This window comes from Triturus cristatus, chromosome 7, assembly GCF_964204655.1.
Source record: "Triturus cristatus chromosome 7, aTriCri1.1, whole genome shotgun sequence".
In the NCBI taxonomy this organism is placed as follows: domain Eukaryota; kingdom Metazoa; phylum Chordata; class Amphibia; order Caudata; family Salamandridae; genus Triturus; species Triturus cristatus.
The window spans coordinates 708,043,122-708,069,330 of NC_140590.1; the positions used below are offsets into that span (position 1 = coordinate 708,043,122).

Genomic DNA, 26,209 nt, shown 5'->3' on the forward strand with positions numbered 1-26,209 from the left:
TCTTCTTGACACGTCCCATGGTGTGCTTGGGGCACGCGCCGCCTGCCAGGGCCGAGTAGCAGAAGTGTCGTCCTGGGCGATGCAAGGGTGGCAGTATTGACGTTGCTTCAGGGATTACGAGCTCATCAGACCACTACTGCCCGAGTTCTTTGTGCGTCCTCAGTCGTTTCGGTGTGTATTTTGCTGCCTGTAGGTTCTTGCCTGCCTGGTAGAGATGGTTGTGCAGGCCCGGGAATAGTGCCAATTCCGGGTCTCTGTGGTGTTCACCCTCTGGTGGTACTGCGCCAGTGGCCTCTGTCTTGTGGTCCTATTCCGGAGACCGCGCAATCTCCCGAGGTGCTGAAATGCTGTGTGCGCCCAAGAACAGCCTCTCGTGCTCTCGGGCCCAACGTCGCACTTGATTCACACTCTCGCAGTGTCAGTTCACCACAGGCAGCCCAGGATTGTATGCACCGTGGTCGCCGCAGCGGAGGGGCTGCCGCGCCCCTGCAGGTGTCATCACTGCCCCCGTGCTCGTACCTTGTAGTGTGGTGCCAGTCCAATGCTCTCTCCAGTGTCCCCAGACCGTTATGCACAGTTTTCCAGGCTCAAGCCGGCCCCTCCAGGTGCAAGCCCCAGTCCTCAAATGTCTATCCCCCCTGTCTTCCCTTCACCGCTGTCTTGCCATATGCCAAATAGTGGGTTCACAATGGGCCGTCCACAGCTCGTTGCCCACAATAATGTGCCTGCCTTAGTGAGGTCTCACCGCTCCGTTGTCCTTTTCTATTGTCAGCCTCCTGTCTGGCCAATCGCCTGTGGGCTCCCTCTGTGTCCCGGGCTCTCGCACCCGCAGAGGGAAGGACCGGCAATACCCCTCGTAGATGTCCTTGTGCTGTCTCTATCTGCCGCGTCGCTGGCTCTTCTCGCTCCCAATGCCCCAGAGCACTATGAGCGCGAGCTCGGTTGCGGCCTCCTCCCCATCCAGCCTCGCTCGTTGCTCAGGGTGCCCGCATTCGGCACAGTGTGCGATTGCTCCTCCAGAAGCGGTCCCAATTGGCTTCAGGACCCCGCTCGCCGCGCACTCTCCGCCTGCTGCCGCTGACCTCTATGCCGTCGCTATGCTCCCCGCAGCCCTGTCGGTAGCAGCTTCACCTGTGCTGTTTTGTTCCCGGCTCCTTACTGTATATTCGGCAACGGTGGCTGCTGCACTGCCCCTCCAGTCCCAGTGGGTGGCAGGCACCTCTCCCTCTATTGACGGCGTCTCCGATTATTGCTGCCTCTGCCGGTCAGGCCGCGGCCCCCATTTTGCGCAGCCTCGCAGTCCCGTCACAGTCCGTATCTACTTGCTTGTCTCCTGCAGTCACCGGCTTCCGCTGCAGTTCCGCAGCACTCCCAGCACTTCTGGGATTAGGGGGTACTTCGCCTATGTCCGGGGCTCTTCTACATCAGGCAGGATGGCACCAGTTGGGGGATCACCGACGGGAGCTCAGGCTAAAGCTCCCAGCTCCATCGGCATTCGGCCACGTCCCCCTTTGCTTTCCCTCAATGATGTGCTCACCCCAGTGGCGGCTGGTGAAATTTGAAAGTGGTAGGGCGTAAAATTATTGCTGTACTGCACTGTGGTGAGCGAGTGTAGCGAGCGAGCCCGAACAACCTACGGGAGCGTTCGTGGGTTTTCACACTGAGAAAATTTTGAAAAAAAAGTGGATAAATGGTGCATTCTCATGCAAATTTGGGGAAGCAGGAAGGTTAATAAAGCAATACGATGTAGTTATTTATCATTTAAGAAATTGCCAATTTTCATGAGCTATAGAGGGCAATATTTGCATATGCTGATGTTATGACCATCAACTGAAGAACAGGGATTCATTTCAAATAAAACGTAGTGTGTGGTGCGCACACTCTAAAGTCCTATTCAGAATACATGGACATGCATACTTTCTTGTAAGAATAGATCAAATACATAAAATGACACTGCAGAAAGCCTGAATTGCATAAGCGTGATGCACATCAAAGAACTGAAACATGCTCTTTTCAATGTTTTCTTCTTACTTCACCGTAACCTAATTTACAAAATGTAGTACGTTCTTAAAAGATTGATAATAATTGGCGGATGTGAATTATCTATCAACATACAGTGTAGATCTTAAGGACTCAACATGAGACCGACAGTCAGCAGCACTAACTGGCTGCAAGGAGCTATTTGCAAGCCTTGGTAAAAAAATACAATGGAGGAATTCCAGTTCCAGAAATAAATACGTAGGTGTAAAGTATCAATATTTCACCTTTTGTCTGCCCAACAAAAACAAAACAGGAGAAATACAGCTGGTTCGCATCATAGATCTTAAGGGTCCCTTTTCACAATGCATTCTTTGTTTCAGTAAAGGGTCAGATCTGCCATTACAGCTTTTTCCACGCGCTGCCTGCGCTTATGCTTTCCGCACAGAGCCTTGTAATACATCTTGTGAGTTCAAGCAAGCTGTACATGCCGTTTCAGGTAGCTTGTCTGTGAGGTCCACAGAAGCGACCTGAGAGGGCCAGAAAGCAACGTCGTAAAAACGTATTCGCATGAGAACATTGGTTAAGAAACAGCGATGGATGCAAAAACTGCTGCGAAGTGTTCGGTCCGTGCAAACTTCCTCACAGTCACAATAAAGAGTGCTGGGATAACAGACGCAATGTCGGATATTGCTGTCCAAAATTTAAGTTGATCACATTAGAGACAGTGATTTAGAAAGTATGTGGAGCACACGCCTTTATCGTGCCCCCACCCCACAAACAGACACACACCTTAACAGGACAAGAACGGCAGATGAAAATCTTGTTCTCACGCGTCCTTTGCTTGTGCAAAAATTAAAAAAATAAGACAAAATCGCCGGGGCTGCACTTTAAGCTGCTAACTGCTGGTGCCCTCTGCAGTTCTAGTTTGAATGTGCTTAGACATGTGTAGAATCTATTAAGCGTAACCCACTTTTGGATATGTGGTGCCCATGAAGCTTTGCTATCCAGCATTATTCCCAAATATTCAAAGTTGGAGACACGTTCCAGTTTCTCCTTGTCCAAATATATGTTGCCTCTCAAACGACTAATCGGTAAGAAATTGTAATTCCTTATGCCAGCTCCGGCAAATAACATTTCTTCATCAACAGCGCAGAGGCACAAATCATTTGATGTTGAGGAAAAGCCCAAAACACGCAGCCCATTTCATTTATCACATAGTTCTGTTTTTCCTTCCAGTTCGTACCTTCAAACAAACGTGAATAACACGTCACTGCAAGAATATCTAACACATAAACTGAATACACGTTAGTCAAGACATAAAAAAACAGTTGTTTCAATAAAGCAAATTGACACAGCTCTGAGACACAACCATTTGGTGACGTTTAAAGGCTTTAATGTGAGGTCCAAATTACGATTAAAATAGGAGCAGCGAGGGGTAGAAAAAAGGGTACAGCACACACATATACACCAAAAGACCAACAACGTGAGTCACGCGCGCCAGGATTGGCTGAAGGCACAGCCTACGCTACGCCCGCCGCCTGCCCATTAGGAGACCGAGGGGCTCCTAATGGGCATGCGCAAGGCAGCAAAAACACAAGTACGCATGACTGGGCACGGAGTAAAAATTAATCTCCATGCCCACTCATGCGCACTTGTGCTGCCTTTCCCTGCCTTGTGACAATGCATGTCAGTCAACATGACGCCGGACCGCCCACGGTCCGACGTCATGCTGACTGACATGCATTGTCAGTTAGTTCTCCCCACCCTCTGCGAGACACCGACGAAGCTGCGGGTGCGGGCGGGGGGGCTACGCCCCAACGCCCCAATGGACGATCCGCGCCTGGCTCACCCTTGTGATCTTCTCTCCCTCACATGTTGCTTTCTCGCCCATGTGCTTCTCTGCCTGGAAGGTTCATATCACCCTCTCTCTCACCTGTTTTCTTTCCACCTCACCTGCTGCTCCACGCTGCTCTTTCTCACAATTGTTTGCTCCCCCTTCCACACCGCTCCTATTGCTTCAATCCCCCCTATAGTTTTCCCCCACCTACTTTCATTACTTACTGATCCAACTTGGATCGGGAAATGAACAGAATAAAAAGGGCCGCCATCATTTTCTAGGCGCAGAGCCAAAGGCTTTTTTAAATTCTTCTTTAGCCATATGCAAAAAGGGTTCCATGCATTTGGCTTTTATTGGCTCATCAAGTGCCTTTGATCTAGTGAGTCGTACCCATTTTATGGAACCTGATGGGTAGGATGGGTGTTGAATTGAACATCTTACTCTCATCAGATGCCTACACCAAGACCTCACAGTGAGGCTGCGTTATGGCCCTTCAGGCGAACGTTCCCTGCACATTAGTTCTATTCTCGGTGTTAGACAGGGGTGTATATTGTCCCCTTTCTTTTTCTGCTTCATATCAATGGTACCAACAATCACTTGGGGGAAAATAGAAGGGATGTGCCATGCATGGAAAATAAATCTATACCCATCCTGCTATACACCGACGATGCAGTGCTGGTTGCCCATAAAGCAAATGGCCTTCAGACTCTAATAGATTTGTTTTTTGCTTACATTAATGATTTGGACCTCCAGTTAAATTACTCAAAATCTTACCTCCATGTAGAACTGTTTAACTATTTAGGGATTCTTTTTAGTCAATCCCTCTGCTGGGCCGCACTTTTTTATGTGAAGACTGCAACACGTCAACAGCAATATCAAGTCCATGTTCAGATTTGCCCACAAGCTAAAGAACAACCCAATCACAGAAATGTTGAGAAATTTTGAGCCTATAAATAAGTAAATGCATTTCAGTTTGGGCATATGGTGCCGGGCTTTGGGACTATTGTTGAGCGGGCATCCTCCAACGGGCTGAAAACCGCTTTACGTGTAGAAAATTGTCAGTCCCAGGGGTCACAGCCACCTTCATATACTACAAGGAACTCAGGATGCCATACCTGGAGGATCTGATTGAATTTACTCCATGCTTATTATGGATTAAAGTTTGGGAACCCCCTCCCCTCCCCCGATGCTGGCCTTGTCAGAACCTGTATCACAGATTGCCTGTCACTCGATAGGGAAGACCTGATACTGTGGCACTTTTACTTGAGGGAATCATTTAAGATCATAGGCCTTCAAGAATTATACAATAATCCCTTTACAATCGGGCAAGAACATAAAATACGGGTCTAGAAATGCTTCCTGGAATAGTATATGAACCTGCGCATGGAAAAGGCCAATGCTAAGGAATAGATAGTCAAATACTCATTAGTGTCAACAACTAGTGGCATAGAAACTTACTTAGGATGGATCGCAAATCCCACACAGCGCTTTTGGCACACACTTTTTAGGCTCTGCATATTGCACTTTAAATTTGCTTTTCCCACGCCAGGGGCCTGGCAACTGGATTTACCTCCATACGGTTTTGACAATGTCTTTACACAAAGCACTAGTCACTCTACTTTGTTTTGCACTTTGTTTTCAGCCCTGAGGCTTTCTTTTTTGTTCCCAATTTTGCGAAAGTCTAACCTGAGACATCGCAAGGATGGGCTTGTATTCCTGCAGTGCCTTGGATCTCCAGAAATTTGTTATATGATTTTAAATTTCATAAGAATAGCTCTTAATATAAGGAACATATATGAATCACAATCACTAGCCTAATATTTGGGATTTGTACTACATTAAAGCACTTTATATTTAATGAATGAGCTCATGTCTATGCTAAAATGCTTTCTATGCTGATGTCAGGCTTTTAGTGTTAAGGAAACCATTTATGATTTTTATATTTTGTGACATACATGTCCCATAAATCTGCACTTCAGCACTTTAGCTTCCATTGTATTGAGTATGCCATTGTTGAAATGTTTTGTATTTTTAGGTCTCGCCTACGCAGCGCGCAAGCGCTGCATTAGAGTGACCTCTTGGAATCGCTCCAGGCTTTTGTTGAAACTCGTGCATGTTTTGCACTGTTTCCTATTGGTACTCGTGCATGTATGGCGTTCACCTTGTGGGAGCGAGCAACGGTGCCATCTGTTTGCAATTATCGTGACCGCCGCGGCTCGCTCCCGTAAGGTAGACGCTGTAGATGTGGACTTTCACTTTTGCGGCTGCTGCGCACACCTCATGCTTTTCTCCCTCTCCCCTCAGCTCGCTCCCTCCCCTCCCCTCCCCGTCCACCTGTCTTCCTCTGTGCGGGCCTCCAAGCTCCCATGCTTGCCTTTCAGTGCCTGTTTTTTATTTATTTTGGCGTTATACCGAAGTCACTGTGCTGTATTTTGGAAGGTAGTGACTTAGATGGCTTGCAGAGGCGGCCTCTCTCCACAGTTGGCACCCTCTTGCCATAATCCCGTGCCCCTTCCTCCTGTCCACACCGGCGCACTTTCTGCTCAGCCTCTCTGTAAGTGCAGCGCGCACCTCATGCTTTTCTCCCTCTCCCCTCAGCTTGCTCCCTCCCCTCCCGCCTGTCTCCCTCTGTACGGGCCCCCGAGCTCATCTGTCTCTCCTCCGAGGAGCTGCGGTGCCCTCTGCACCTCTCTCTGGCCTGCCTCTCTCTGCTCCTGCGCTGTGTTGTTTCTCTCTCCTCAGAATACTTCCTGTGCTCACCTGTTTGGGCTTAGACTGGTTGCATTCTGGTTAAAGCTGCTCGTGAACCCTAAAGCCAACCCTCCTCTTCCTCCTCCTCCACCCCGCCCCTCCTTGTCCTCGATCTCCGGGAGCTCTGACGTCCTCTTCCACCGCAATGACCTCCACTGACTACATCCTCCTCGGAGACCTGAACTTTCACCATGAGAACAACAACAACTCCACAACCCTGATCGATAACCTCGGACTGAAGCAACTCGTCACAACGCCCACCCACTCCGCCGGCCACACGCTCGACCCAGTCTTCTCCTCAAGCCCGCACGTCTCCATCAGCCACACCACCGAACTCCTCTGGACCGACCACCACTGCATCCACTGCCCCTTCCAGAAACCCACCACACACCACCACACCCAACAGAGCCCCCCACCGCTGCTGGAGCAAAATCACCGAAGACCAACTACATGCAAACCTTACTCTCAGCCCACCCACCAAACCCTCCAACGCCTCAGACGCTGCCCACAGCCTCAGACGCTGGATCGAGGACTGCGCCAACACCCTCGCCCCACTGAAGAAACCCCCCCACAGAGACACCAGCAAGAGGGCCAGCTGGTTCACCCCAGAACTCCTTGCCTCCAAGCACGCCTGCCGGAAACTAGAGAAGGAATGGCACAGTGAACAAACTCCGGACAGTCACGCAGCACACAAGGACGCCATCTGCAACCACCACCACCTCATCAGAGCGGCCAAGAGGACCTCCTTTAAAGACCGCCTCGACAACAACGCTCACAATAGCAAGGAGCTCTTCAACATCGTGAAGGAACTCTCCAGCTCCAACACCAACGACATCCCGCCGTCGCAAGCCCTGTGCGACTCCCTTGCCACCTTCTTCCAAGAAGATAGCAGACAGCCCGGCACGCATAGCAATGGTTAAGCTAACAATGGGATGGTATGATGGGGGAATAGGCTTGCCAGACCTGCGCCTGTATTACCAGGCCTCGCAACTGACAGCCATCAGCAATTGGGTGTTCGGGAGACATGACGATCCGAGCTTCCGCAAGGACCACTGGCTAATGGGGAAGGGGGGCTATAACAGAGCCCTTTACACCAATCACAAGAAATTGGGACTGACAGGCCCGACGGCGCGCACAGTGGAGGTGTGGCATGGGGTGCAGAACCGGGATGGGATGTCGGGAACGCCTAACGAAAGCAACCCCACTATGGGAACCGGACATCTTGGGGAGACTGAGTACATATGCGGGGTTCGATAAGTGGGAACTGATCGGAATTTCCAAGGTGGGCGACATGTGGGTTAAGGGAAAAAAGGCATCATTCCCGGAACTTGAGGCCAAGTACCAGTTAGCTCCATCGGAGGGATTTCGTTACCTGCAGATTAGCCATGCCATAGAATCGGCTCGACCCAAAAATGCACCCCTTCCGGATTCCTCTCCCCTGGAGGATAGGCTCTTGTTGGGCCCTATGAACCGTAAGGCCATATCACTCACGTACAGGAAGCTGATTAACAACCGGGCAGACCCGATGACTAAGCTCAGGGCGGCTTGGGAGGCAGAACTTGGGGATCTGACTGATGAGGACTGGCGTGAGGCACTGTCCTAGCCCAGAGAGGTGGCTATCCCAATGCGTCTTCGCCTGGTGCAGCTTAAAGTCCTACACAGGGTATACTATGATGCCATTTTGTTGCACAGACTTAATAGGCGGCCAGACTCGCTATGCCTTCGGCGTTGCGCTCAGACAGGAACATTCCTTCACGTGTTATGGGGCTGTCCCCTCATACAGAGATACTGGGTCAATGTTACCAGACAAATAGCTAGGGCATGTGGTAAGGCAATACACCCGTCACCCACACTGTGTCTACTTAATATATGGGAAGCGACGGACCTCACACAGATTGAGCAAGAGTGGGTCACAGTGGGGTGGTGTGTAGCAAAGAGGAACATTGCCCAGCGGTGGGGAGTAGATACCATACCACTAATGACAGAATGGGCCAAGGACATGGATCATGCCATGCTTGCTGAGAAAACGGTGTTCAAGGGGAGGGGGTGCCCACGCAAATTGTATCACAAGTGGGGAAAATGGAATAAGTATAGAGGAAACATATGTATCTCTCCGACGATAGAACTCAGGAAAGAGAGACAGCAGATACTTATGGGGGGAGCACGGGATCAATAGCACACTGGGTGAAAAGTCCTCAATGGTCAGAGAGACACGACAACTCCTAGCTCGGAGACATGTAAGTCTTGTATAAGCTTTATTCGAGACAATTCTCATAAAAGCACATAAAATCAACACAGTTATACAATAATACATTATTACGGATTAAAAATTCATTAAACATTGAGTACAGCTCATACAACATTTTGCATATAAAAACCATATTTACAAATAGTATTACATTAATCATTGTTGAGAGGAATACCTTGTTACCTGCTTCCCCCCAGGGACCGTCTTCTAATTGCCCATGCCCAACCCAGGTATTTAGCTACCCCTATGACTATCGAATCCTGAGTTGTTGTACGTAGGATTCTTAGAGCCACTGTGCTGTCTCGTGTCCCCAAGTTTTTGCATACCGGCGAGAGCCATTTTCTCCTCGGATTCACATAAGCGTGGCATACGAAAAGAAAATGGCCTATGCTCTCCTCGGCATTTTCGCATGCTGGACATAAGTTATTGGTGGGTCTGTGCCAGCCAGATGTCAGTTTCTTGAGGGGGATAGATCCTGATCTTAGCTGAAATACAAGTTTCCTGTCCATTGGTACAGTGATGTTGTCCCAGTAATTTTCCAGGGCAGGAAAAAATTTTATCTCCAGGAAGCGACCAGTCATAGAGTCGGCCCTGGTGGCATTCAGCATCTTACCGCCAACCCAATCCCAGTATTGTTCTTTAAGGGCTTCTTTGCTAGGGAAGATCTCTCCCTCAGGGTTATTCCAAAGATTTGAAAACCCTAAGTTTACTAACATGGACTTCAGATGTTTTAGCCATTTTATCTTATGGAAGGTATCTTCCTTGATAATCCATTGAAAACCCTCCGCATATTGTCTTATTTCTGGAGTCGTCCAGAGACGTCTCCAGTAAAGGACTGGGCGCAATCGGGCTCTATCTACAATGGTGCGTCTACCTAACTCCAAAAACAGTGGGGTTAAGGGGGTACTCTGTGGGAGTCTTGTAATCCCTCGCATAAACTTGTTCTCTGAAGTCTGAAGAGCTGCTAAACCATCCCAGGCCCATAGCTCCGCGCCATATAATGTGGCACCCAAAATCTTCGCGTCATACACTATTAATGCGGGTTTTATGGGTTTTGTTTTGGATTTGCGGTGTTCCCCCCTTAAAGCACCAGAAAGCTGCTGGTGCTTTAAGACCACTTTATCTACATGATGCGTCCAGCCAATGCCCTCTGCGATCTGTACACCCAGGTACGTAAATTCTTTGACAATGTCTAACCTACTGCTGTTTAAGGTTACCTTGGGGTAGTTCCTGCGTCCGGGGGAAAAAGCCATTAGTTTTGTTTTTCCCACATTTACCTCTAGCCCATGCTCAGTGCAAAAAGCATCAAAAATGTTTAATGCACGTTGCAGCCCCATGGGGGTCTTAGACAAGATAAGAGTGTCGTCAGCGAACATCAGGATCGGAACCCTGGTGTCCGCTAACGATGGGGCATCAACACTAGCCTTCAGCATCCTCTCAACGATTCCGTTAATAAATAACGAGAAAAGTAAAGGGGCCATGGAACAGCCCTGTCGAACACCCCTTTCCACTGGGAAATCCTCTGTTGTCTCTCCACTTCCACCCCACTGGACTCTAGCGAAGTTGGATTCGTACAGTCGCATAATTAATGTTAGCAGATCAGCAGGGATCCCCAACTTTTGCAAAACCAACCATAACTTAAACCGGGGGACTAGGTCGAACGCCGTCCGCAGGTCGACGAACGCGACGTACAGGCAGCCCCTTCCCAGTACAACGGTCTTCCACCTTAATATGGTAAAGCAGAAGACCTGATCGATGGTACTGGTTGCTCGCCTGAATCCCGCTTGGTATGGAGAAAGGGCGTTGTTGTCTTCAACCCAGTCCATAAGCTGGTTTGTTACCATTCTCCCAACTACTTTCTGTATGGTGGCTATTAAGCTTATGGGCCTATAGTTTGCAGGCAGTGAACGATCTCCCTTCTTGTGGATGGGGATAATGGTTGCGCCTTTCCAGAGGTCTGGGACCACTTCCCCCTTGGCTAGGGCATTCGCTACAAGGAGGGTATATCTCGCCCATCTGGTCATATCGTGTTTAAAAATATCAGGTGGAATGCCATCTGGACCTGGCGCCCTCCCACATTTCGCGGAACCAATGGCAATTTCCACTTCTCTAAGGGAGGACAAATCGTCGGTTGCATAAACCGGTGTTATACTATCAGCTGCCACGGGATGGTTAACTTCCGCGTACTGAGGTCTGAAGTAATCAACCCAAGCTTCCTCTGCTACATTGTTGTCTGGCTTCGCAGGACCGGCTCCACTACCCCACTTGATGATTTTCCAGAATGCCCTGGAGTCTTTACTATCAGAGGCCTCTTTTAGTTCGGCCCAGTGGCCTTCATCCCATTTCTTTTTTGCACGATAGATGGCCATCTTGTACAGTTCCCTATTCTTTGTCACAGCGGCGCGGTCCCTATTCCTTATGGCTTGTCCCAGGGCTAATCGTGCTGATCTACAATGACTATCAAACCACCTTCCCACTTCTTTAGATTTCTTCCCTTTCCTTTTTTTAATGAAGAAGCATGGTCTCAGGAGGGAGAATAACTTATTGTGGATTTCGGTGATTCCACTATCCCCTGGAACCACTGGAACCGCTGTTTCCATCGCGGAAATTGCACAATCAACAGCATTATTGATGTAAGTCATAGTGGCCTCGTTTGCCAGTACCTTGGGCCATTTTAACCTGCGTTCATCATTACTCATAACAGGGGTTTCATCGTATATCACTAGAGGGTTACCCGCACCAGTATTCCACCACCTATGAGTCACACAGAGGGGGTTGTGGTCACTTTCAACCCGGGGCCTAACTGTCATGTCAACAACCCCTTTCCACAGTTGGAGACTGCACAAAATGTAATCGATTCGGCTCCTGTTGATGCCATTGTCAAAAGTGTAGCTGCCCTCCTTGTCCCCAGGTGTCCTCCCGTTCAGTGCTCTTAAGCCATGTTCCATACAAATTCCATTCAGTGATAAGATCTCTTTTGTCCATCTCCTTACAGGTTTTAGGCATAGAGGTGGTACTCCCCAGAGATTGTCCTCTTCGCTCTCCAAGAGGTCATTTGTACAGTCCAGAGGTTCAAAAGTCCTGTTGAGGTCCCCTACAATTATTGTTACACTTTCCTGGGACTTGGTCTCAATGGCAGTAGACAACAGCTCAATGGTGGGTAAATTGGTTACGTTGCTACCTCTCACGTAGACATTGTACAAATCTATTAGTTGACCCTTTGCTACGGAGATTCTTAATAATTGCAAATCACAATTTCCCAGGTCCAACATTTTGATGTTGACCTGCAGGTCCTGTCTAACCCAAACAGTTAAGCCTCCCTTGGGCCGCCCTCTTCCCCCTTTTGACGCTGGTATACAATAGTTCAAATAACCAAGACAGAAAAGGGGATCACAAGCCCAGGTTTCTTGGAAGCAACAGATGTCATACCCACTTATAAAATCCACCCAGGATTGGGAATCCAATTTACTTGCCAGCCCAGCGACATTCCAAGATAAAAGCGTACCAATGCTAGCATCTAGCCCATCTCGGGTGTTAGTCAATGGAAATACTTGGGCTAACATAGGGCTTTCAGTAGAATTAGTCTGCCTTTCTTGGTCATCTGTCGGATCCACTGTCGTATTGGCTGGGTATGTTATCTTGGCATTTGTATTTAGGGTTCCCAGTCTAAAACCACCTTCTTCGACCAAACCCCCCGTCTCGATGTAATTGACCAATAAGTTTGTAACAGTTGTATTACCATGAACATCACATTGCCCTTCTGGCTCGTTAGTGTTCCCTCCTAAACTGTCAGTACTGGTTTGTCAATATCCCCATCCCGGCTCCTGCCATCCTACATGAGGGTTGTAATATGTGTAAGTGGTATGATTATGACCTGCAGGAGGAGGTGGTAAGGGATTGACTGGCCATGATACAGTAGGGGGAATAAGGGGTTCATTGAGTAAACTAGTCGTTACACTAGTCGGTCGGGGGTAAAAAAAGGTAAGGTCTACAATTCCGATACCTCCCTTATTTGTTCCCCATCCCTGCCTTGTTATCCATCCCGCCACCCTTGGGTCTTGGAAATTGACCACTATGCAATCCCCACCCAAGGTTTTCGATGTATATCCCATCCAATCTATTCTCCTTACCCCTATGATTAGCCCGTCGATGTCGCCAGGCAGAGGACGGTTTTCCTTTAGCCAGTGCATGATCTTGTTTTTGAGCATCTGGAAAGTTTCTCTCTGTCCTGGGGGTAATGGTGGGACGTTTATAAGAACTGCTACATAGGGAAAGGAGTCTGGGGTGAGATTAATTGGTGGTTTTCTGTAGGGTTGTTTTGCCACGGGCGGTGGGATAGATTTGGGAACTTGGGGGACATATTGGGGGACAGGCTTCAGCGCCTGTTGTTTGTTATTTATTTGGGACGGTACTGAAGTTTTACCTACCAACAAACCTGTGTTAGCCCTATTCCCTCCCACCGGAATATTCTGAGCTTTCTGCGTGCTATTAGTTACGTTTGCGTTTGTTGGTACTATTCCCGCTTGGTGACGCACTGTAGCCTCAGCACTCGTTGCGATTGGTGGATTTTGTGTCGGGGGGATTGTGGGCTGTGTAGGGTGTATTACGGTCGACTGAGGTAAATCAGGGCCAACGTTTGCTCTCTCTGTTCTGTCTGAGGATTTTGTAATGGCTTTAACTGTAGGCTTGCTCAGTTTGGGAGGTAAAGGAGAGCTATTTCGGGGATTTCTTCCCTTATCCTGAATAACAGGGTTGTTTAGGACCTGAGAGTTTGTGCTTACTTCCACCCTATTCGCTTTAATCAGTGATTTTGTGGAATAAAAATTGTCTAAGGTAGTCTGTTCAAAATGGTTTAGCCTATCTACAAGCTTTGCAATTCTATCCTCAATGGGGGTGAGTAGTGATCTAAACAATTTTTCCAGTTCAGGGAGAACAATTACAAGTGATTGCTCCTTATCTTTACATGGTACAGTGGAGTCGGTACAAGGATTGTCATCTCCGTCCTGGCTGTTCAAGGAGACAAGATTAGTAGGTGTAACACTTTCTGTGCTATGAGTTTCGTTAGTAGCTACCTCTCCTGTGTTCACGAGTTTATGTAACTTCCTGAGTTTTTGAGGGGGTTTGACCACCCTTTTACATTTTCTTACAGATGCTGGTCGTTTCCGTTTGGACCCGATTTTGGGTTGGGCCAATGTAACCTGGGCGCCAGAATCAGTGAGCGGTGCTGGTAGGATTTTGCCGCCACAAGGATTATTTAGTTCTATCACAACATCCTTGTTTGGTTTTTGGGCCTGGACCTCAAAATGGTCGTTTACAACTGGCAGGTTCACTGATGACAGAGGAGTTACCAGGGTGGGGTAAGCTAGATTTAAAAACTTATCCGTTGAATTCTTAAGTATTTCGATTGACAGCCTACGCTCTGCGCGCTTCTCTGCCAAGGTCAACTCTTTGTCTATTACCAGTGAACGATTAAAGAAAAATTTATCTAAGGGGCCAATTGCCAGTGGACCAGACTCTACAGGAGGAGTTATTTGATGGCTATTTACAGAGTTTGTTGATGTAGACGTTGCCATGTTAAACACTAAACAAATCCAACTTTTCTAAGCCACTTACTTGAGGTGATACTATATGTCACTGGTAAGGGGGGTGGCCCAGCCCGGCCTCCTTCGGCCCCGGACGGCCACAGACGGTCCCGCCCTTGTCCCGGGCTTCTCCCGCGTGCTCTCCCGCGCTGCGGGAGTACTTGTGGCTTAATAAGGAGTAAGAACACAATAGGTGGAAGGGGTAGGAGGGGTCGGGGAGAGCGGCCCAGGTGTAGCTGATCAGGGCTGGCGGGTGCTCCTGGGAAATGCAGTCCCAAGGAGCTCACGCACTCGCTCGCAGCCCCGTGCAAGTACTTCCCTCGGTGTCCCCTTCAAGGCGCTGCGGTCAACACTCCTCACGCAGCGGGACCCGCGGAGCGGGTTCCGCAAGAAGTAGGCTGGCAGCAGGCGATTCCAAACGGGCAGAAACAAAAGCAGCAAGGCGTCCCACTCGCCGTCTCAGCGAGAGCAGATGATAAGGGCTCGGTGGAAGGGTAGGAGGGGTCGGGGAGAGCGGCCCAGGTGTAGCTGATCAGGGCTGGCGGGTGCTCCTGGGAAATGCAGTCCCAAGGAGCTCACGCACTCGCTCGCAGCCCCGTGCAAGTACTTCCCTCGGTGTCCCCTTCAAGGCGCTGCGGTCAACACTCCTCACGCAGCGGGACCCGCGGAGCGGGTTCCGCAAGAAGTAGGCTGGCAGTAGGCTGGCAGCAGGCGATTCCAAACGGGCAGAAACAAAAGCAGCAAGGCGTCCCTTGACTTATGATATTGGGGATGCGAGGAATTGAAAAGCTCCGACGGGTGCAGACAGGCCTGCTCTTGGCCAGGTCGTCGCACGAGACATGTAAGTGCATATCGTAGGGAGCGATTGGCGAGGTTTGATTCTCAGATACCCTGAACTTCAGTGTGGTGGAGGGGCATTGAGGATGGGTGGTAATGGTATGGGCTGGCAGTTCTACGTTGTCAATTTATCTGTCTCTGCTGTTGTCTTTGCTATTAATAAAAATGTTTTAGAAAAAAAAAAGATAGCAGACAGCCACGATAGCTTCAACACCCAGACAGCCCCAACAGACAGCAACACAACAGACCCTCCGCACACCATTGACCACGACCCCCTGCTAGCCTGGGCCAGCGGGAACGTCGATGACACCATCAAGACCATGAGCACAATCCACTCCGGCTCTCCGTCTGACCCATTCCCGCACCACGTCTTCAACAAAGCAAGCAGCTCCATCGCGCCCCACCTGCGCAACGTCATCAACCTCTCCTTCGAGACCGCAACCTTCCCAGAGAGCTGGAAACACGCCGAGGTAAACGCCAGGCTCAAAAAACCTAAGGCAGACCCAAGAGACCTCAAGAACTTCCGGCCCATCTCTCTGCTCCCCTTCCCGCCCAAGGTCATCGAGAAAATCGTCAACAGACAGCTAACCCGATACCTCGAAGAAAACAGAATCCTGGACCCTTCCCAGTCAGGGTTCCGCAGCAACCACAGCACCGAGACTGCCCTCATCGCCGCCACCGACGACATCAGGACCCTGCTGGACAACGGTGAGACCGCAGCACTCATCCTCCTAGACCTCTCCGCCGCCTTCGACACCGTCTGCCACCGCACACTACGCGCACGCCTCCACGCCGCAGGGATCCGAGACAAGGCTCCTTCCTCTCCGGCAGAACCCAGAGGGTCCGCCTCCCCTCATTCCATTCCAAAGCCTCCGAGATCATCTGCGGCGTACCCCAGGGATCCTCCCTCAGCCCGACACTGTTCAACATTTACTCTGCCCCACTCGCACACGTCACCCGACAGCACGACCTCAACATAATCTCCTACGCAGACGACACTCAACTGATCCTCTCCCTCACCAAGGACCCCATCACCGCCAAAGCCAACCTTCACGAAGGAATGAAGGCCATCGCCGACTGGATGAAGATCAGCCGCCTGAAGCTGAACTCGGACAAGATGGAGGTCCTCCTCCTCTTCTCCAACCCCTCAGCCTGGGATGACTCCTGGTGACCGACGGCACTGGGGGCAGCTCCGAGACCCACCGACCACGCACGCAAGCTGGGAATCATCCTCGACTCAACGCTCTCAATGACCAAGCAAGTCAACGCCGTCTCCTCCTCCTGCTTCAACACCCTCTGCATGATCTACAGATGGATCCCGACAGATACAAGAAAGACAGTCACCCAGGCCCTCGTCAGCAGCAGACTCGAATACGGAAATGCCCTCTACGCGGGAGCCCCGACCAAGCTCAAATGACTACAACGCATCCAAAACGCCTCAGCACGACTAATCCTCGATGTACCACGACACGGCCACATCACCCCCCACTTGAGAAACCTGCACTGGCTCCCCGTCAACAAGAGGCTATCCTTCAAGCTCCTCATTCACGCACACAAAGCACTTCACAAGACCAGCCCAGCCCACCTCAACAGACGGCTCTCCTACATGCCCAACCGCCAGCTACGCTCCGCTGACCTCTCACTCACCACCGTCCCGCGCATCCGAAGAACAACCACCGGCGGGAGATCCTTCTCCCACCTCGCCGCCAAGACATGGAACACCCTCCCACTGAGCCTACGACAGACCCAAGACCTGCTGGCCTTCAGGAGGATACTCAAGACCTGGCAGTTCTATCAGTAGCGGGCCCCCCCCGCAGCGCCTTGAGACCCTTGCGGGTATGTAGTGCGCTTTACAAATGATTGATTGATTGATTGAATGGACAGTTAACGCCAGTAAAATACCTGGTCCCGCCCACCCTCTTATTCCTCAGGTGCACGTGCTCAATAAAGCCCTGCACAACAATGCTTTATGGTGCAGCTAATTAATGACGTAGCAGCCGCTGCTGTGTGGCACATGCAGGGAACCGTATTTAACAGCCTCGCAAAGTATCACCATTTCACTTGACAAACCTTCACCTAGTTGTGGATTTACTTCACAGATGAATTTCCGAGGCACTACTTTTAAGTTGGGGGGAGGGGGGATAAATACACCATTACCAGAATGAGAAAAAAAAGCAGGCAGTGAGAGAAGTCTGAGCCTGCTTCATATGTTCATGATACAAATGTAATCATTTATGTACAGATCGGTGATAATATCTATTACACTTTTGCTGTTTTTTCAGCACTGTATACAGGGCCACTGGAATTATGCGATTCCGGGGCCGTTGCTTTTTAATAGCATATGTGTGATTTTGAAGTATTTGCCACACAATCCATCATCTGCTGCATATTGTACAGATTTTAGCAAAAAAAACCTTTGTTTCCTGCTAAAATGGATAAAAAGTTACTAAAAACGTGGCCCATATTTGTGCACAGTGGAAGTCCTTTCTCAAAGGTTAATTGGTCAGCTTTCAATTACTTATTTCTGTATTTGGTTGTTAAACTTGTACTAAAGAGCGGAAATCTTTGCCTAGACAGCATTACCATGTGTAATAATTACTAAGTAATGAATACTATAAAAAAAAAGATACTACATTGTGCCGCATAATTTCCCTCTTTTTACCGCCTAAGTTAGTCAACCAAACCACGTACATTTGTCCTTCCCTACCACCTAATTCCAGTGGTCCTGACTATACTTCTGCCACGTGTAAACACCGTACATAACAGGTGCTACTATTTCTCCTTTTTGAGCTTCTTAGTTTACCCACCTTGAACGACTGAAGGTTGCATTGGTCTTGCTAGGATTCGTATTACAAAACAATATTCAGTAAACATAAGTGAGCTCTGTCTCGCCTATCTTTTTCTGTTCTGCATCCTGACTGCAAGGGTTCTACACACGTAAGTGTATGTTTTAATAGTAAATATGGGAAGGACAAAGAGAATACTGACAAATAAAGGGGAAGAGTTAAGGTTGGAGTATTGTACAGTTTAGGAAGGGATGTGCACCCATCCACAAAACAGTAAGCTCATTCCCTTTCCCAAACTACACTTAAATAGATACCACAGCGAAACAAGTATTGGCATAGCCAATAGGTCTCGCCTTTGGGACCTTATAAGTATTTAATGATGCAGCACAATATCCTTGGTGCAACATCAACTGTTGCATGGCTAAACACTTATAATGTCCCAAAGGCGAGACCTATTGGCTATGCCAATGCTTGTTTTAGTATTGTTATTCCTGTGCTTTTATAGCTTTGGCTGAATAAAGATTTGAATTGAATTGATTGAATTGCCAGTCGCCATCATAGGTTTTTACAGTTTGCAGTAGAGAATCATCACTGGCAATTCAAAGTCCTCCCCTTTGGTCTGAAGTCAGACCCGAGATATTTACAAACATTATGGCTCCAGTTGTGGCTCATTTTGATCTACAGGGAATTCTAGTATTTCCTTACCTAGATGGTTGGTTGCCTCATGCTCCAACAGTAGATCAAACAAACCAGATCTAGAAATGAATAAGATTGATCAACCCCCATCTAGATCTCCTTCTCAACATTCCGAAGTGCCAACTACATCCGTCCAAGGATCTGGTGTTCATTGGAGTTCAGATCAGAGCAGGCCTGGGAAAGGTCTTTCTCTCAAAAAAAGAGGATCATTCAACTTTAACCAGTGGTTCTCATGCTACTATCCACCACAAAGGCTCCCTCCAGCCAGCTTGTGGTTAGAAGCTCAGGGTTACAGGGCTGCATGTGTACACACAGTCCAATGGTCAAGGCTTCATCTAGGCCGTCTTCTGTGACATTTCACCATCCTATGATCACCAACTATACACCCTTTAGACAAGTTGGTTCCACTATGTACAGAAATCAGGGACAGCATTTCCTGATGGTTGGATGTGGAGAATCTATCACAGGGTGTGGAAATGCATCAAGAATCTCCAGTGGTTGTGACATCGGATGCCAGCTGTCTAGGCTGGGAAGCAACGTTGTTGAACAAGACCTGTCAGTGCAAGTGGTCCTTCCTGGACAGTCAGAAGTCATTAACTTGGAGCAAGCTGATGGCAATCTTCTGAACACTGAAACTTTTCCAAGCTTCACAAGAATGTGCTAATCAAGACACACAACACCGTTGTGGTCTCCTACATACATCGTCCAGGGAGTACTTGCTCCAAGAGCCTTTTGGGGAGAGAAGAACCTGTGAAATCTGACAGCAGAATTTCTCTAATTTAATCAAGAGTAATTGCCAGCATGTGGCAAAGACGCCAAGTGGATCCATGTTCCCTAGCCCAGCCCTGGGCTGTTGTAACAAAAGGATCTTTCAAGATGGGACTTGTAAGGCCACAGTTCTAATAGAATAATTGAAATAAAAAGTACCTATCATGCAGGCAGCTTGGCTGATGTGCAGCATTATCTTCAGAGAGCGAGATGCCTGCCACTGGATGCTTCTACGCACCAAGGCATCCACTTGACATTCGTGAGAGCAGAACGAGAGGGGTAGAGATATTGGCAATATAGTCTTTTATATTTTATAATTAAGGTCAGTACCAACGAGACAGGTTTGCGTATAAAGATACAAATAGGAACCAGGGTTGGACTGGGAACAGAAACCGGCCCTGGCAAACTGCTTGGTCAACCTCCCTGAGAGGGGAGGGGGGTGCAGCCGAGCTGTTTGGTAGGGCCGGTTTTGGCCGATTTTGTTACAGGGGGCCGATATTGCTGACCCCCGGTAACAAAAATGGCCCCCCAGGGCCAGAAGACCGGCCTCTGCCCTGGCGGCCCCCTGGGGAAATACCCGGTGCCCGCTACAGCCAGTCTGGCCCTGATAGGAACTCATGAGATCCTCCTCAGACAGTTCCAATCCATTACGTTTTTTTGTAAATACTGAAGGGGGTAAGGTTTTGAAGATCAGATTGCAAAGTGTACCAAAGGGTCTCGCTCAGTAGCTCCATAGCCACCAGTGCGCCAAATGCCATGGGGATGACCAGGGCATGAGTCGGGGGTACACGCAGGTCCACGGCGTCCACCCACTATTTTCACAGGGTGGACGCCGTCCCCCCCTGCCAAGAAGTTGGGCCCCACAGAAATATGCTGAACTTGTCCTGGTGTAAGACACAGGGACACGTTTAGCAGCGCCTGCACGTTGTCTGCTTTCCATTTCCAGCGGCAACGTGAAGGCAGGAAGGGGTGTTTTATGTTTTTTTACCTCTAGCCAGGCCGAAGTTAAGGGGCCATCAGGCCTCCTTCTGTTTGAATATCTTGACTGGAGGCGGCCTGGAACCTCACACAAATGTAAATGCCACGGAAGGAAACAAAGGCACACAGCTTGCTATCTCTTCACAGGTACTTAAGAGAAGCATGCTTTTGCCTTTGTTCAGTCCCTGTATATAAGTGCAGACACTGTAAGTTTCAGATCGGGTGGTCTGTCTCAGTATTTACACAAATAATTTAAATAAAACTATTTTATTTCTTTTATAGCGCTTGGTCAGTCCCCCCACTTCTTTTTATAGGACCTGTGCCCTGGGGATGACTTCGAGGCAATCTTGGGTTTTCAGCAAACAGTACTTGGGGGATTATTTACAAGCCCCTTGCGCCGCCAGTGCATCGCTTTTAATATGGGAAAAAGTGACTTGGGTTGGGAAAGGTGAAACTACAAGTTCTATCACTGTAAAGCCAAAACTGACTGAAAGTCACTCCGGTGAAACGGGGTTAGTTAACAGGTATGCACCTCACTAAGCTGTCAATAAAGGTCTCCCTGCTTTTAGGAAACAATAAAATACAGAAGTTTAGAAAATTGATATCAGCTGGGATATGATAAGGGAAGGAAGTTCTCCAGAAGATTTATGGAAAAACCAGCGTCTGGGATGCTGCATGACTGCCAGATTGCTTCAGGTCTGCAGGGCTTTGCATGCCAGCTCCTGGGTCTTCATTTAACAGATATGTGCATTTTGAGAGTTGTGGTCATTATTTTCTTCAATGTAATGGATGCGCATCTTTGTCAAGTACTGGCTTTTTTTATAATAACACTTTGCATTCTGGGACTTGTCGTTCTCTTTTACCATTCCAGATACGGCCTAATAATCCAAGCATGCAGAGTGCCGTTGACTAAAATGTCAGCCCTTGGTTTAATGTATCATTCATGACACTGTCCCAAATAGCAGCTATACACACTTTCTTGTTTAAACTCAGAACTCCAAAAAGTGTGTTGTTACCTTAAAGATAATTTTTACTGTCCAAACAACAAAGATTGTCAGCACAGTTCTCTAGGTTGTTCTGGGTGTTATATAATACTTTTATCTCACATCACTTTGCATTCTGGTATTTCTATGTATTCCTTTTACGAATACTGGACCAAGGGCCAGATGAACAAAGGTTACAAAATCACAAAATGGCTTTAGACGGGAATAATGACTTGGTATTTAGAAGGTGTGTGTTCAAAGTGTCTCTTCCAAATAGCAAGCTGTTATAAAACATTGACATTTTACGATTCCAAACAATGGGTGAAAAGTAATTTGCAAAAGAGAAAGGGTCCCCCAGGTGTGCCCTTGGGGCCACTTCCCCTTTGCCAATGGAAAATAATGTTTAGGAGTAGACATTGATCCAGTGGAAAAGTTAGATTTAAAAAAAAATAATAATAAACCAGCCCTATTTTCTTTAAGGAAAACAGGATGCATTTTTTTTTTTTATAAAGTGTACCACATTGTAATGCGATCACAGGCATAGTGGTCTGCTGACTCTGGTTCACCATCATTCATTTGATGCCCACAGACCAGAGACCTACCTCATTAACATCCATGAGGCAGATTGTGAACCACTGCAGTTCAGAATTTACCAAACTGATATCTTAAGTTTCAGAATGCAAAGTGGTGAGGTCCAAAATCTAGGATTAGCTGATCACTTTCTCTTAATGTAGTGAGACCTTGGTTGTTTCTAAGGCAAGAAAATGTGCAAACCAAGCAGAGATTTAAAAATGATCAACTGAGTGTTACAGCCAGAAGAACTACGCCTCATAAGCAAGCAGACAACATAATATGCTAGGAGACAACTTGTGCCAAGTCAAGATAAGACATGAGCGACAATATTTCAGTACTGTTGTTTTTTTTTACAAATTGCTGGTCATTTGTAGTTAACCAAGGCTACAGCTCCCAGAATTCATTAGGTTGTTGAGCAAAAGCTGAGGATCATATATGTGATCGTTCACCGGGACACGGAGCAAGTGGTTATTTTAGAACATAATAAAATGTGCTAACAGTTCCCATGCCCCACCTTCCATCACCTTGCTAGTAAACACAGCTTTGCTTCCTGCTTCTGGGAAAAGGGAAAGATCAAGTCACAAAAGGGATCCGTGTAGGAGAATGAAAGGCATAAAATATAGAGAGCCTCGTTTTGAATTTGCCGTCATTTGTGATGAAGAATCCCCTCCCCCTAACTCTAAATAAGCCCAGAGTTCTCATGTGTCCCAGTTTTCACACCTGTGCAGCTCTACCAATTCCGTTGTATTTCTTTCCATTCTGAAAGCCATTATGATATCAGGGCTGAAGTGCCTGATTGCAAAGATAGAAAAAGATGGACTGAATGAGCTACTCATGCAAGGCCCTCGGACGCTTGAGAGCTCTGTAGAAAAGCATCAAGAGGGTTATAAGAACATTTTTATTTTGTTTTGCACGAAATGGTCAGCGAAGGCATAGCATAGTCTTCCAGCAGATGTGGACAGGAAACTTTGGGTACAGAGAGCAGTGCGGGAAGCTAACACGGGAATGCGGTATTCTGCGGCCCTGCCAATTAATATCTCAAGTCCATGGTAATGTGTTGCACCAGATCAGGTTTTTTTCTTTGAATTCTGGGACTTGTGGTCTTGTTTTATTTCACTATATAACAGGATTACAAGTCCCAGAATTCAAATCAAAATGTCTGGACTGGAGCAAAACATCACGCATGAATTTGACACCTATGAATTGAGCCCGGGTAAAGGTACAGAGCATGCAGACGGGGCGGAAAGAAAGCTATGGCTGTGACTGCCTCTTACCGTGGGTAGCAAAGGGCTGTCTTCCGAGGACGCCTCCTCCATCTTTGCGGACGACAGCGCACGAGTCACCCTCGCCCAAACGGTCTTTAGCTTCATGCCCAGCCTGAAGGGCGCCAGCTTGCTGTAGATGGGATGGCGAGTCGAGCCGTTCTCCGGGGAAGCCTGCACACTCTGCCGCTCGCACCTCAAGTCATACAGGCATCATGTGAGGAAACAGCACATTCCTAGGGCTCGGCCAGCGAAAAAAGGCCGCAACCTTAACCAATCCGACGCGCTTCATCGAGATACAAAGGGCTCATTAACAGCCAACAACTTCAGAAAAAAAAATCTGAGCTTGAGAATTTCCGAAGAATATAACTTTTTCTAAAATTGCTTGATGGTAGGTGGTAGCTTGTCTTCTGAACTTGTCTTCTGAATCCGTATTCTATTGAAATGTCTTCTTTTCTTTTTGAACGCTGGCTGGAAAACAAATGAGACATGTTTTCAAGAGGCAGCAGTGTGAAGGGATATCTAGAAACAGAAGTAGAACATATCCAGATAAGTTTTACGTAGGGAGATTTTGGCAGAATTTTCAGACCAGTTTTTTGTTTTCAGAGAATGCTTTTGTATTTCCCAATGGCAACCGCATAATTGAAGTTGGTGTTGAGGAAATGCGGACTGAGAAAAATCAAATTGCTTCTCTTACTAATTTGATTTTTGCAAACTCAAAGATAGTATTATTTTTTGTTAAGCATGGCATCAATGTTAAGTGGTCCATTTCACCTGTTGTAGCCTGTCTTTGTAGCCAGCAACACATAGGCTCTTATTACGATGTCGGTCAAAAAGGCTGTCCCATACGGATTCCGGTTACGAACATGCATCAGTTGTCCCGCTGAGCAGATTAGGATGCATCCGACCCAGGTTTGGAACCATGGCGGTTTGTGTGTCACATGGCAAGTGCAAAATAGAAAAATTCAGGCCTTACGACAACAAAGATAGGCAGTGCCCAAAAAAAAAAAAAAGTAGACACACCCACCAATCCACCTATCTAAAGGCCAAAAAAAACCATGATTCTTTGTTCACACAATACTGCTGCAAGAACTACAGAGAACGTTTGACAATCACTGCTGTCAGTCCCGCACACACCCACACACTGCATTCACACCACTACTTGCATATATCACTTTTTTTTTCAGATTCCTTTTCTTAGACACACTCTCTAATTCACATTCACACTCACCCTCAGCATGTTCAAGAAGAAGCAGCCACGTTTCACAGATGACGAGTTGAGAGAGCTTGTTGATGAAATCCCTAGAGTAGAGCCACATTTATTCAGGACCCTAGTCTAACAGACCCCCATCAGCCAGAAAAATAAGATGTGGGACAGGATAGTCAACAAGGTGAACGCTGTACCTGCCCTCAGAAGACCTTTGACCTCCTGAGGCGAAAGCCGGGAGAGACGCTTGCCGAATTTTAAAACTTTTGAGTGTATTCTTGTTGTGATTTTAATACAATACTCACCTTTCACTCTCCCCTGGGCACCCCCGCGCAGCGGATTCTAGCGCTGCCGCGGGATACTTTCTCTTGTTGCCGCCATTCCCTGGGACACAGGCCACGCCCACTACCATCAGGCCACGCCCCCCTGATCAAGGTATTTAAGGCACGCTGAGTAAGAGCGCGAACAGAAGACCTTTGATCTCCTGAGGCGGAAGCCGGGAGAGACGCTTGCCGAATTTTAAAACTTTTGAGTGTATTCTTGTTGTGATTTTAATACAATACTCACCTTTCACTCTCCCCTGGGCACCCCTGCGCAGCGGATTCTAGCGCTGCCGCGGGATACTTTCTCTTGTTGCCGCCATTCCCCGGGACACATAGGCCACGCCCACAACCATCAGGCCACACACCCCTCCCTGCATACTATTTAGCATGTGCATCTTCCGGACGCGCAGCGGACGAGCGCAGCGGGTGCGCCGTTTGCGCGCCGAAGGCGCGCCTAAGACAAGCCCGTCTGCGCCCGTCCGCGCCCGTCTGCGCCTGGACCGGGCCGAGGGCCATACCCCTTACATCTCAGTCACAAAAGACCAGACAATATAGCGCGGAAACTCTCCGCAGCATAAGGCCCTCAGGAACTGATTGTGGCTTGCACTGTTATCATGCTACAGAGCTCCCAGATATCTGTCCAAAATGTAAACTATCTCTTAAACCTAAGCAGGTCCAAGATGCGAAACAGGAGTACTGTATGTTTCTGTTAAACTGCAGATCCCTGCCTAAACATAGGGTGGAAATTGCCCTTTTGTTAGAGGAACGCATGCCAGATGCAGTGTTTCTTACTGAAACATGGCTCGCGTCGGACTCCGACCCTGTCTTAGTGACAGCCCTCCCTCCAGGGTTCCAAATTATTCGGCAGGATCGTCCTGAGGGGAGAGGAGGAGGCTTAGCAATTATATATAAAGAGCAATACCACTGTCGAATTATCCCTGAAGCAATTCCAGACTGTGAGAGCTTAGCTTTTATTCTGGAACTCTCCCCTAACAACTGCTTTTCAGGAACAGTAATATATCGCCCCCCGGGCCCCCCCAAACAGTTTCACAATCTCCTTCCTTCGATTGTGGCTGAACGCGTTAGCACTGCCTCTAATTATACTTTGCTAGGGGATCTCAATTTTGATTTTGATACTGCCCTGGACCATACAGCTACGACACTTGCAGACGACCTAGCTGCTCTACAATTAGTCCAACGAGTGAAGACCCCGACTCATGCTAAGGGCCACTTACTGGACCCTGTGTTCAGTAACTGTGCAGACCTCTTGGTTGGGCCACCAATCTCCCACCCGTGGACTGATCATCTACTGATGCCTTTCACCTGGACCACATTTAAGCCACCCCCCGTGAGACCCGCGGTAAGACACGCCAGATCCTGGGCGCGGCTACCAGCCGA

General features: G+C 48.2%; 1 protein-coding gene across 1 annotated transcript in view; it reads right to left on the minus strand.

Moving 5' to 3' along the window:
- TSPAN10 (tetraspanin 10) overlaps positions 1-23,623 on the minus strand; it is a 64,432-nt gene extending 40,809 nt beyond the window's left edge. Inside the window, exon 1 of the mRNA XM_085617372.1 lies at positions 23,294-23,623. Within this exon, the coding sequence (XP_085473498.1) occupies positions 23,294-23,389 (96 nt within the window). The 5' untranslated portion in view covers positions 23,390-23,623. The remainder of the gene's footprint in view (positions 1-23,293) is intronic.
- Positions 23,624-26,209: the final 2,586 nt, after the last annotated feature.